The sequence below is a fragment of the Suncus etruscus genome, chromosome 6 (genome assembly GCF_024139225.1).
Source record: "Suncus etruscus isolate mSunEtr1 chromosome 6, mSunEtr1.pri.cur, whole genome shotgun sequence".
Classification (NCBI taxonomy): Eukaryota; Metazoa; Chordata; class Mammalia; order Eulipotyphla; family Soricidae; genus Suncus; species Suncus etruscus.
The window spans coordinates 14,350,124-14,364,312 of NC_064853.1; the positions used below are offsets into that span (position 1 = coordinate 14,350,124).

A 14,189-nucleotide genomic window follows, 5' to 3' on the forward strand; every position below is an offset into this window, starting at 1 on the left:
ACTTATGGGCTGTTAGATGCATTACCCAAGAGTTTCACAGGGCCTCCCCTTCTGAGCGAGACCAGTGCAGTCCCATAGCTTGTTAAGCCAGAAAGGCTGTTCTGTGGGCCAGGCAGTGGCGCCTGTGTTATAAGGGCGACCCAGAGGGATGAGTTGTGCACTAGACTGGAAGAATGTTTTCTTGGAAACATAGGCTCAAATAAGAGCTCTGTTTCATTAATGGGAAAAACAAACCTGCAGAAAAGGCCCAACAAGATGAAGCATAAATTCCTTTCCTGCTAAAGACCCGTTTTAGATTATTCCAGTCAAGTTTTCCCACTGGAAATAGGAATTCTCTTGTTGCGGCTGATAGTGTTTGTTGCATTTGTGAATGGACAGCCTGTCTATACATAGATTTGAGGAGACTTTAAGTTAAGATGAATGAAAGTGTCAACAAGAGAGAGTTGTTCCAAGATAACTTTCCATAAGCAAAGGCAACCATGTAAATCACTGATCTAATAGGCACAATACACTAGCAACAGAGAACATAAAACACACATGAGATTTGCATAGTTGCTGTTGCATGTTTAAGCTACAACATCATCTCATAGTGCATTTTAATAGGACTGTATTCAGCTTTCCTTAGGCTTGGTACACATTCTATTACTTTCTGTATTTCTCTCTCTCTTACACACACACACACACACACACACACACACACACACACACACTAGACAGGATCTCACACAGCCAAATCCAGCAGGTAAGTAGCCAGCAGCCAGACTGCCAATACCTTCCCTGTAGTCGGGGGCAGATATTATAATTCACTTATGGGCCCTTCTGTCTATTAAACTTGGAATCCACCTTCTAATCATTCCCACATAGTCCTCTTGGGGGCCACTAAAAATGGCTTTGTGTTCACACCCTTGAGTAAGTGGAAGAACTGGGATTCAAATCCAGATGGGCCTGATGCCACATATACTCCTGCAGACCTGCATGGTTGAGCTCTCCAGTCCAGGAAACCCAGCTTACTTTTTATCCACAGTACCCTGCTTCTCTCCTCTCACCTCAATAAGCACCCTTCCTTCAGTTCCTTATTTACTGAGGACCTGTCTGCCACAAAGGCCACAGATGTCACACGCTAATGGTTGTGAGCTCTGCCAAGAACAGGATGTTTGCCCACCCACACCTCGAAAAGGTCCATTCTGGCTGCCAGGCCATTAATCCACCAGCTCCACACAGCATAGATTAGAAGGTCTGTGATTTGTACAGTCTTCCTTAGCTTGATTCTCCTTCCCAAATGGAAAACAATAGCAATATCAACAACAACAACAATAACAAAAAAACCCATATCCTTCTTAGCCCCAACAGCCTCCTGTATCCTGATGCCTAAAGAACATCAGTTCTTTGTAGGGGGCCTGATGCCAGGTGGACAAGATGACAGAAACTTTAAAACACATCAAAGTCTAACATAAAGCCGGACAGAATAATGGAACCACGTAGGAACACAATTCATACAAGAGCCCAATGGAAGGCAGGCAGTGTTCCTAATGTCCACACCAGATCTTCTGGGTAGGTATATATTTCTTACATGGGGAGATATATATTTCATGCATGAAGGGGTATGTATTTCTTGCATGGACTGGTATGTATTTCAAGCAAGGATAGGTGTATATTTCATGCAGGGATTGGTATATATTTCTTGCATGGATGGGTGTGAATTTCCTGCATACATCAGTGTGAATTTCCTACATAGATGGGTGTATATTTACTGCATGTATGGGTGTGTGTTTCCTGAATGGATGAGCATTCATTACATGAAGGATGGGTGTCTATTTCATGTAGGATGTGTTTCCTGTAGAGATGAGTATATTTTTCATGCATGAATGGGTCTGTATTTCATGCAGGGATGGCGTGTATTTCCCACAGGTGGGTACACCAGGAAGAGATCACTCTCTTCACAAAGGGGTCTCCATGTAGCATTCCAACCACACTACTGCACTTATAGCACCATTCTGCTGCCACCCACTTTGGCTCTGGGAATAATGGCCCCTTGTTTGCATGGCTATGGACCACAGGTTCATAAAAAGGCTCAGACTGCACCCAGACTTCTGGGAGCCAGGGAATAGAGGCACTGTTGCCCAGATGGAGTTTCTGAGGAGGATGCAAAGGCAGGGAAGTGGCAGGATCAGGACAGATCTTGATAGCATTGGCATTCCATATTTTCATAGATTCATCTTACTGCGACTCAGGGTTAAGTTGCCAGAAATACAGGTTTCATTTTACAGTATTCACTTTATGGAAAGCTAACTAGATGTCCTTTGGTTTCTCTGAGCTGTTTGAATGGCTGCTTGATTATAATTTGGGACCCATGACAAATGAATGGATTCTTTGGCACTGCTAACAGTGAGGCCGTTCTCCCAGTCACTGATCACCACTGGGTTCTTAGGCTACAGCAAAGATCATTTCTATTCACAAGCTCACGAAGAGACTGTGATGAAGCTGAGGAATTCTATCCTTGGCCTTGATATCCTTTGCTTTAGAGAGCCACATGTTTAGCTGCTTAGATAAGATGATAATCAAAACAGATAAAATATTTTGACATGGGAATAACCTCCCCTGAAAAATATGATCTTCCAAGACTATGTTTTTATAAAAAAGAAAGATGGATTGTTTTATACAAGAAGTTAAGACAAGTAATGTTCCAAAAAAAAAAAAAGTTGAATATATTGTTTTTCTTTCTTCATTTCTTTTTTTGGCCCTAAAAAGAAAGTCTAAATCTAGTGAGGAAACTGATCACATGGAGTTTCATAAACTACAGTGTCAAGAGCAGCTTCAGAGTCCCAAAGCCCATCTCTGACCTAATAGCTCCACACTGATGAATTCAGCATCTTTCCCCTTCCTCTCAACTATGTGAAAGGAAATTCTCAGACCACCATTATTTGCCCTTCTCTTAGTCAAATTACTGCACTCATTAGAAAATAGAAGAGAAAAAAAAAAAAAAGAAAAGAAAATAGAAGAGGCTGGGCCGTAATGGAGGTGCTTAGGAGTGACCCCTAGCGATCAGGGCATCCTATGTGATGCCGAGGAATAAACTGGGGTTTGCTGCCTACTAGAAAATGCCTTACCTGACACATTATCTTTCCCACTTACCAACAGAATTTACTGGACAGACCAAGCTCACAAACTATATTCTTCCATTTACCAAATTTGTCATTATGGGAAGTTAATATCTTTCTATCGTCTATTTTCTCATCTGTTTAATGGAAATAACAATAGCATCTCATAGGGTGGCATAACATGCAGAAGGGCAAAGCCTGAGTGTGAAAGGAATAATAGCTAGCCCAGTGCATTTCTTTGCCAGCATTGTGGAATCCCAAGATGTTTTATCTGGATGGTCTTTGGGATCCAGAAATGACTTATCAAGATATGGTGTGTCTATAAGATTTTGTGCTGGATTATATTTGGGTTTTCATGGGATAGAGGATACAACCTGGATATAGAGATTCTGCCTCTGATATGCTATCATCTCTTCATTTTATCAAGAAAGTGAAGCCCAGAACAGAAAGCTGGGCCCAATTGGAGGTTTCCAGGATAAGTCATGGTTTAGATAGAGACAATGCAGAGGTTAAGATGTTTGCCTTGCATGCAACCAATTCTGGTTGATTCTCAGCATCCCATATGGTATCCTGAGCACTCAGGAGTGACTTCTGAACAGAGAATCAGTGGTAGACCCTGAACACTGTTGGGTGCAACCTTCAAATCCACCCTTCCCAATGTAAGAACTCAAGGCCTGCTTCAAGGTCCATTTGCTTTGTGGCAACAGAATGGCTTGTGGTTATTTGGTGATGGAAATAGAAGTGAGGGTGAGGGCCCAGGGGAAGTAGCTTCTCTAACCAGCAGGATATTTAAACAGTTGGTGTGAAGATTCTTCTCTGGGGAGGCCACATGCCTTCCATAGGCCTGTATGAAACATGTCCCATCACCACCCTAGTGGTATTATGGAGGAGAGTAAGAGTCTATTCCTGTTTGCAGCCACCCCTACAGCAATGGGCGTTCTCTACCTGTCCATTGTTCCAGTTTGGCTTCAGCACTGAGGACAGGGAACTGACCTTCCTCAGGCCAGCAGGGAAGTTAGGAGTGATGTCACCATCAGGACTTCAAGTTATGGTTTCTGGTGTTATCTTTGGTTTTGGGTGACACCCTGTGGTGTTTAAAGACTACTTTTAGCATGCTGTTGGGGTGGAGGGTAGGGGTTTGCTCTTTGCTTGGGAGGTAGTGACAGGAATTGAACCTGAGATACCTGCTCAGCTTCTTGAGTTCTCTCCCTTGGCCTTCTAATGTAATCTTGCTTGTGGGTTTTTTTTTTTTTTTTGGTTTGTTTATTTGGATGCTTTTTGGGCCATATTTGGTGGTGCTCGGGGCTTACTCCCAGCTCTGTGGTGAAGGATCATACCTAGAGATGCTTGGGGGACAATATGAGATTACAGGGATTAAACCTGGATCAGAAATGTTACATCTTTTAAATATGTTAGTATTATGGATTACATGAGGATCGTAAGTCAAAGGACACATGTGACACAAACCACAACTGGGCATTGCACATTCAACTTTGAAATGATTAAAAGTTCCCATGTCTTAGGAAAATGTCCTGCTATTGTTGTTTATTTATTTGTATTTCAAAGCCATACCAGTGGTGCTCAGGGCTTACTCCTGACTCGACTCTCACAGATCACGTCTATTGAAGATTGAGGGACTATATGTGGTGTCAGAAATATATCATGGTCAGACATAAGCAAGATAAGCACCCTACCCATTGTACTATCTCTCCAGATCCCCCCTTGCTTTTTAAAACAATCAAACTTAGAGCCAGAGAAAACAATTAAACTTAGAGCCAAAGAGATAGTATAGCAGGTATGGTGTTTGTTTTACATACAGCTCACCCAAGTTTTAACCCTGGCACCACATGCAGTCCCCTAAGCACCATCAAGAGTGATCCTTGAATACAAAGTCTCTCTCCATCCTCCTCTTAAGACCAAACCTGGACTCTATATATTAGGCTCTTTACAATGAAATTCTAAAGGACTCACTCATACTTCTAAAACATATATCAGTACTTTCTCTGTAAAAGAATTGGCAATACAACCTCTATCAAAAACACCAGTGGCATTTTTAAGAAAATAGCACAATTCTAAAGTTTCTGTGAAGCCATAAAAGTCAAAGCAATTCTAAGAAGAAGAAAGATGGACTCATCTCACTCTTTGACTTCAGACAAACTTATAAAGCAATAGTAATGAAAACAGCATGGTAACGGAACTCAAACCATACCACAGAAACTAAGGCACACAGGCCAATGGAATAGAATAGAGAACCCAGAACCCAGAAGTAAACTCAGCATATATGATTAAGGAGACAAGCCCAGGTAATTTAGAAAGAAAAGCCTCTTTAACAAATGATGTGGAGAAAACTGGACAGTCACACACCAAGAAAATGAAACTAAGTTACTATTTAATACCATACATGAAAATAAACTTAAAAAAAATAAAGTCTACACTATAGACTAGGGTATTAGGCCTAAAATCATGAAATATGTAAAAGAATTCAGATGATTCGCCAGCCAAAAAATAGTATTTGGAAACTCAACTCCATTTACAAAGGAAATAAAATCAAAAGTAGATCAATGAAATGACATCTGCATAGAATGCTTTTATACAGCAAAATAAATTATCGTGGATATGGAAAAAAAGCAACCAAGTAACTGGGAGAAGATATTTGCATATCAAACATCTAATAAAGTGTTTGTTCATATCCAATGTGGTAAAGTATTCACAATCGACAGCTAAAAATGCAAGCAACCCAATTTTAAAAAACTGATGAAAACCAAAATAGATACATAAAAAGAAAAAGACATATGCTGGCCCATAGACATATAAAGAAAATTTCAAAATCACTTGTTCCTGGGGTAATATATAAGAATTGCAATGAAAAGGTTAACCTGGCCCTTAATGTTTTTTTTTTTTTTTTTTTTTGCTTTAAAAAAAAAAAAAAAGGACAGTATCACTGGGAATGTGGTTCAATAATAGAGCAAATGCCTTGCATATTAGAAGTCCTAAGTTTGGTCCATAATGCAGTCCTCCACTTTGGCACTGTTTGAAGATTCCCCTCTGAGAGAGGCCTATGAACTGGAAATACTATGGCATATTAATAGGTATGAAGTAAATTCAATGGGGAAGAATTTATATAGTAACAACTTTTCCAAAAGTTATACAAACTAAAATTTTAGAATTCAAAGGCTTCTAGTGTCTGTTTTTTAGGTGAGGGAACCTCCTAAACAATGCATAGGGGGCCCCAGGGTCCCACTTGAAGGTGGTTGAAATGGAACCAGACCTAGTGTAGGTAGGTATGGAGTACACTCTAACATTTTGAGCTCTCTTCCAGTCTCCCTTCCTCCCTTAAAATCAATGAAAGACATTCCCAGATCCCCTTCCTTCCTTAAAGTAAATGAAGAAAACATCACAACATGTTACTGGGCAGGCAGGTACTTCTCAGGATCAGTGCAAAGTCCTATTTGAAATTTTATGATGGTGCAAGCCTTGAGTTTCCACAAAAAGCTGAAATGAACAGATCCAAGTGAAGCCCAACAGGGCCGCTAGACCCAGCTTTGTGCTACTAAAGAACCTGTTTATTTTTCACTTCAGAGAAAATTGGAATAGATGGAATAAAGAAAAGGTTGAGGCATGCTGGGAAATACTTAGCTCCAAGAGTGGACTCATCTCCCTTGATAATTTCATTCCCGTGGGTGCATCAAACACCTTAGATTGTCAATGATACCGACAGTCTTCACTTGGCTCTTCCCTTTTTCCCCTAGAAGGCTCATTCTTAGTCCCTACCCTTTCAATAATGCTTCCTGGCAGTTTATCTTTCTTATTCATCCTGTGGTCTCATCTGTCTTTGTTTGTCTTCTGGGGTTTGCCATTTCATTTTCCCCTTAGCGTGATCTAAGCATACTTCCATTTCATATTTTAGGATATATCTTGTAGTAATAATCTGTCGCTGATTCACTCTCATCGACTCAAAGCCATCATTCAAAAGAAATAAGAAAGCCAAAAAAGATGTTCAAATTCCATAAGAGCCTGAGAATTTGTGACTTTTTTTTGTTTTGTTTTTTTTTTTTTTGTTTTTTGGGTCACACCCAGCAGCACTCTGTGCTCTATGCTCTATGCTCAGAAATTGCCTCTGACAGGCACGGGGGACCATATGGGATGCCGGGATTTGAACCACTGTCGTTCTGGATGTAAGGCAAACACCCTACCTTCATGCTATCTCTCCAGCCCCAAAATCAAGAGGGTTTGTTTGTTTGTTTGTTTTGGTTTTTGGGTCACATCCAGCAGTGCTCAGAGGTTACTCCTGGTTCTGTGCTCAGAAATCGCTCCTGGCAAGCTTGGGGAATCATATGGGATGCCAGGATTTGAACCACCAACCTTCTGCATGCAAGACAAATGCCTTACCTCCATGCTATCTCTTTGGCCCTCTTTTTGTCTCTTGCAAAACATAAAGTCTTGGTGAAGTTCCATACCTAACGGGTGTTGAACTCAGTCAAAATATATTAGTCAGCAGTTTGCAAAACTCATGACCACAAAGAATTTTTTTTTAATTCTTTGCTTTCATCCATAGTATAATGCTATTCTCTTTTTTTGTTTATTCATTGATTCATCCATCCATTCATTTATCCACCCATCCATCCATCCAATCATTCCAAAATATCTACTTGGGCATCTATTTTGTTCTCTATTGTCTAGAAGCTATTGAGGTGCTAGAAGAATTGGGAATCAAAATCAAGGTTGTTTTGATTTTGAGGCTTAGTGTGTGGCAAGGACACAAAGAAGTAAATAAAGAATTAAACTCTAGTATGATGAATGTGGTACATTGGATAAAGTTAAGGGTGCAGGGCAAAAGGATTAAGTGTAGTCTTGAAGGAATCTGTCCTAACCAACAACTCTGGTGATAAAACATATGTGGTTTATGGTGAGTCAGATGTTTAGAAAGATACAAGGAAGCTGGTTAATTCATTTTCCCTTGAATAAGAAAGGATTTTTCTGCAACAAAGAGCTGCAAACATCACAGAAAAAGCTTTAAATAGGGCTCTATTCTATACACTTCTTAAGTCAATTCTTCAGCTTATACTTTATCAAAATATCTGTTGAGATGGAGGATATAATCTGTTCAAGGTTTGATATTTGTAGTTCCTTTTTACCTTTTGAATTTACATTTGGAAAGAGAAAGTATGATTGTCTACTTAATATGAAGCATACAGATTCAATGACCAACCTGCTGGTTAAGGGAAGAAATAGATTGCTTTAAGGGCTTAATCGAGACCACAGTGGATAAGGCATTTCTCTTGCATGTGCCTGACTTAATTCAATCCCTGGCACCAGAAAAGTTTTCCCAATCCCCACCAGGGTTGATGCCTGAGCACAGAACTAGGACAGCTATGATTTTATCATGGCAAAACATTCAAACAGTTTAACAGGAAAAAACTGTTAATTTGCTGGTATGCAATTGACAATGAAAAAGACAAAGACTAGAATTTTCTGCAGTTTTCTGTTTTGTAATGTTTAATCCTATGGTCCCTTGGCTCCTTGTGACTAAGCATTCTTTCCTTCATTCTGATAAGACAGCCAACTTATTGAGGGTAAAATGATGCCCCACACTCTCTTGGTGTTCTACTTGCTTCTTCATGATCCTGGGAAGCAGCAAAACAGAAGGATGAAAAGCTGAACATGAAATCAGAGTCAAGCAAGATGCAAGAACCTTGGTTAACTTACTTCTTAACTCTACACCTCTCCTTCATAAAACAGATCCAATAGTGATGAGCTGCAGAGGTCTGATGTTCAAAGTTAATATTTGGCAATGAGCTTATTATCTAGCCAACGATAAGCCTGTAGCTAAGGAGCAGCTATTACTACCAATTAAGACTTTTTCACTTACTTTTTCAGAGAGTTTCAAGGTTATTCAGCATTATGGCTGCCCAACTCAGTAGGGCAAAAATTCAAATGAATACAACTTCTATGGTATCTATTCTTTAACAGCCTGCTCTTCTTTCTGAGTTTTACATAACCAACCCAGGCAACTGGCTCTCAACAAACTACTAGGAAGGGAAGCTCCCCAAAATGCCCACCACAAATTTAGATACACAAAAAGTTCATAAGTGGAAAGTATTTAAGAATCTTGAGAAATGAGAGTTGGACAGCAAAAGACTTAATTTCTGTTTCATTCCTATAATTCCCCCAGTAGTTAGAGATCTCAATATAGAGATCTCAGTGAATGCTGAACTAAAGTGAACCCCAAGTCCAGGTGTTCTTCAAAACCAAGTATTTAGGTTCAGTTTTGTTGTTTGTTGTTGTTGTTAGCCCACACCTGGAGGTGCGATGGTATTATTCTTGGCTCTGTGGTCAGGAATTATACCTGGTTGTGTTTGAGGAACCATATAGGATACCAGGGATTGTCTGGTGTGATGGGAATTGGCTGCATGCAAGGCAAAGGCCCTTCCCACTACTATCACTTCTCCTCAAAGTATGTAGGTTCTACTTGAAAGTTTTTTTCATTCAGCTGGCCGACATATCAACCAGATAGATTTCAGAAGGGAAATCACCCCCTGTAAAGAGCAAAGCAGCATGATTTCAACCTCCCTCTACACTACAGAGAATCTCAAGGGCTGAGAATGTTGACTCTGTGGCCCATTTTACCAAAAGGACAAATTATGCCCCCTCCCCAGCCTCCAAATTATGTCCTTGGCCTACTCCAGGCACAGAAGAAGAAAGAAACAAAACCCTTTCAGCTTTGATTTTCAGCCACTTAAAGCCTTTACAAAGAGAAGGCCACTTTAGATGCAGTTAAAAAAGCTATTAAGATTCTAAGAACCTTACAGTAATACAAGTGGCTAGCATTTAGGCAGCACTTTTCCTTTTCAAGGAAGTCTGTACACAGAACAGATATAGCTTGGGACTTAACACAGGAACAAGGACCAAGGCCTGAGACCATTGTACTGGGTTGGAGCAGAGGAAACCCAGACATGGCTGAAGAACATGCCCGTGTCTTCTGGATGAAGGTAGATGGCAAGTCCAGCTTCTCTCCCAGCAACATGGTTACATGTAATCCCTTTCAGTGCTGCTGAGGTTCATACCTTTGTAAGCTCTATTTTATCCTAATGGAGACACACACTGTTCCTTCCATCATTATACATGCCAATGAGTACAAGGCAACTTAAAAAAATTATTCTCAAAAAAAAATCTGATTGAAAATCTGATTTATACCTTCTGGCAGTCCCTGGAAAGCAGTGTTAAAAGTTAATGGGACTGGAGGGCTCCTGGATTAGTGAAAAGCATTTATCAGAGAGGGACCTCTCAGAGGATAACTAATCCCCTTCAAGACAGGAAGATGCTTTTGCTCAAGTCATATTTGCATGGAGAGGGCTGGAGATTTGCAAATAGTTCATTCGCCTCCAATTGCTCCTGCTTAAAATGTACTGCCCCCTCCCCATAACCGGCTACTGCACTGTCATTATTCATAGCCTTAGAAAGATCAAGCCTGGTAAGGAAATCAAGGGAAACATTCAGCAAAGCAGAAACTGAAACCAAATTCTTGCCCACTGCCTTCTCATTTAATCTTCCCCTCTCAAATAGACACCAAATAGTCTCAATCATTTATGGGATTTAAGAAAAATAAAAGACATTGTTGTAATAATACCCAGAGACAATAGAGATGTGGGCTAGAAGGACCAGCCACTCTATGAAAATTACTACAAAGAATGGTGAGTTAGAGAAACTACACCAACTACTAGCCTGACAATGGTAATAAGTGAGTAGAAAGCCTGTCACGAATACAAGCAGGCATGGGGGAGGAGGGAGATGGGGGCATTTGTGGTGGGAAGGTTGTACTGGTGACTAGGATAGAATGGTACAATATCCGATTTATTCACATAGAAAGTGTGAAGGCTACAACTTAGCCTCAATCCTTGTTTTACTTTTTAGTCCCTCTCAAAAATAAAGTTTATTTCCCCACCTTGAATCTGAGCTGATTAGAGGGGGAGTTTGGAGACAGGAAGCAGGGAGCAATGGGGATAGCAGAGAAAGTGCATGATGAAGATCCTGAAGCTGAGAGTCCCCATCCCCCTCACTCTACTGTAGTGAATGAAGCTCATTATTCACTCCAAATTCTCCTTAATGCTTTGCTCATCCTGGACTAAAATAGATCCTTGCATACCATGTGGAGAGTAGATGCCTTTCAGAGCTGAGGATCCATTTTTCTTTACTGGGGATAAAGTAGCCTATCTGGGGATGTGACCATGAGCAGACAGCCATCCATCATTCACAGGCACAGTAGCAAAGGTCTTTCCTGTTGGCTGCACCGAGTAGACCAGCTCCCTTCATTCTGTTGGCTTTAGCCCACTAAATGGGCTCCAGTGGACTCGAGGTTCACAGTCCCAGGAGGAGCCCTTTCCTTTGATCTTCAGCAAACTTGAACCTGGTCTTGCTTTGTTGTATTAAATTGCCATGCCTGCATTCACCCAGGCTGACATTGCATCAGCAGTGCAGCCAGCACTGCATTTCTGGTGTAGAGGTCTGCACTTAAGAAACAGCAATACGCTCAAAGACTCTGTTCTGAAAGGGGTCAATGAAAACTTGAGTTTATGACCAGGGAGATAGCTCAAAGGGCTTGTATGCATGCTGTGTATGCAGGACAACCCTATTTGATCCTTAGCACCCCTAAGCTTCACACTATAAGGAAGGCTCCTCCAACCACCTCTGGATGCAGCCCCTAAGCCAGTCTAAAGCAAAACCCTCTAGCTCCTGCTTCTGTGTCTGCTCTAGATGTCTCTCTGTTTAAGTGTTTGTGAGTTTGGGGTTGGGGGTTCCCAAGCAATGCTCAGGAATACCTAGGCCTACTTTAGTACACCAGAACTACACCTAGCAGTGCTTAGAGAAAGTTGGAGGGTCAGGGATTCAACTTGTACTCTGCATGCCAGGCATGTGCTCCAGTCCGTTGAGCTTTTTCCCTCACTCTAAGGATGGCACTGGAAAAGATGAGCATCCATATTCCAGATCACTGAGTACAAAGGCCCCAAGCAAAAGCCTGCATTGCCTGTGTGTGTGGAGAAGCCACTCTGGTGTCTCATGTCCAGTGAGAACATCACTGCAGTGCATAAAATGCTCTCTCTGGCTCCAACATTTTCATTCTCTACTTTTAGGAAACTGGGGCATTGGTAGAGGGAATTGGACACTGGTGAAGAGATTGATGTTGGACGTTACTCAACACTTAATAATAATGTATAACTTTGTAACCCTGTCATTTATGCTGATTAAAAATTTAACAATTACTAAGGGAAATAAACTCAAAAGCCAGTACACTTGTACTTTGCCTTGCATGAGGCCAACCTGGACTTGATTCCTGGCACCCCATATGGTCCCCAAGCATTGCCAGAGTGATCCCTGGGTACAAAGAAAGGAGTAAGCCCCAAGTATTCCTGAGTATGCTCTAAAAATCAAACACCAAATGAAATCAAAACCTCAAAAATTAAAACTACTGATTGAAATTCTCCAACTTGGCAAGGCGGCGCTAGAGGTAAGATGTCTGCCTTACAAGCACTAGCCAAGGAAGGACCATATGGTCCCCCCAAACCAGGGCAATTTCTGAGTGCTTAGCCAGGAGTAACCCCTGAGCATCAAAAGGGTGTGGCCCCCCAAAAAAAAACAAAAAGAAAAAAAAAGAAAAGAAATTCTCCAACTTGCAGATCACAGTGGATAAAGCAACTAGATCCCAAACAACAGAATCCAAGTTGCTGCATTGATAAGCCATACAGAGTCCAAATTAGACCTGGGAGACAACTGGGAGCACAGGTTGTAGAATCTTCCCTCTTTTTCCAGTCACTGGAAACCAGCTGGTTTTCTGCAGGGCCATGGAGAAGGCCTGTACTGGGTGCTCATCATCAGGCACCAAGGACACACAGGCCAACTAAGAAGGGTCTATACTACCCTTGACTTCCATTTGCCAGCAACCTGGCAAACCCCAAATATTTAAAAAATGGCTATGAATGAGAAAAATTTTCCAGCACACTGAGTGGGTCAGTTGGAAACCCTGAATCCACACAATAAACTGCAAGTATGTCAAGTCCAAGTATATGAACCACTCCTTGGGTAGACAGGTCTTCAGTTTACAGTTTCCACATGCCCTTCAGCTCCACAAGTGCCTGTGGTAAGGAGGATTCTGGGAACTCTATTAAAATGCCAAGAAAGGTGAGTTATTCCTCTTTCCCTTTCACTTTATTTTTGTTTTGAAAGAAAGGAAGAGATTCTGGCTTTTACCTTTTTCAACATAAACATCTGACATGTGCCTGGGAGGATGAGGCATAAAGAACTTGAGTTTTCAAATGCACAGCTGAGGGCCTGGGAGAGTGCACCATTCAAACATTTCAGCGTGGGCAAAAATAACAACTTCCCTTCTCTGGAAAAGAGGGCAGGGTTTTTGTTTTTAAGGGCAAAGGGGTTCATCATAAAACCAAAAGAGTCTACTTGGATGTCGAAGGGCTCATAAAGAAAAGACATTATGGTGAACTAGGCAAATAAATTAGCAAGAGGCAGAATTCTTCCTGCTTCTTGGGAGTTTTCAAAGCCAACACAAGGTCCAAATCTCGCCAGTCACCCTCCCCAAGGGTAAATTCAGGACCTGGCAATTTCACTTGGCATATGAGAGCGAATGAATTCTAAACCAGCTCGGGGCATAATGAAGCAAACCCACTTCCAGACTTTTATGTTTGAAGACATGAGTTCAACATATTCCTTGGAATGTCAAAGTCCCCTTCGACCCCAATCACCTCTTTCCAGTGGTTTTAACTGTTCACAGAAGTTACAGCCAAGACCTCTGGTCTCGCCTAGTTGGTTGAGAATTCAGAGATCATGTCACAGACCATGGCCACGCTCCAGGTATCCAAGCATGTGGCTCAATTTTATTTCAGAAACGATTCCCATCACTTCTGGAGCTGGTGGGGCCAAGAAGAGATTTTATGGAAATATTTTCCTGTTTCTTGGAGAAAGGCATGGGCTGCGCTGAAGAGGGATCCCTGAAGAGGCTTAAGAGAGCATAATATGATACCAGGGATTGGAGCAGGGTGGGCTACAATGCAAGGCAAGAACATTACCTCTGCTCCCCAATAT

At 41.4% G+C, this 14,189-nt stretch overlaps 1 protein-coding gene across 1 annotated transcript in view; it reads right to left on the bottom strand.

The window, feature by feature from the left end:
• ROR1 (receptor tyrosine kinase like orphan receptor 1) overlaps positions 1-13,580 on the bottom strand; it is a 195,101-nt gene extending 181,521 nt beyond the window's left edge. The window contains exons 1-2 of the mRNA XM_049775459.1: positions 13,341-13,580; positions 2,291-2,429 (exon numbers count right to left, since the gene is read on the bottom strand). Coding sequence (XP_049631416.1) covers positions 2,291-2,429; positions 13,341-13,580 — 379 coding nt within the window. The remainder of the gene's footprint in view (positions 1-2,290; positions 2,430-13,340) is intronic.
• Between the last annotated feature and the right edge of the window lie 609 nt (positions 13,581-14,189).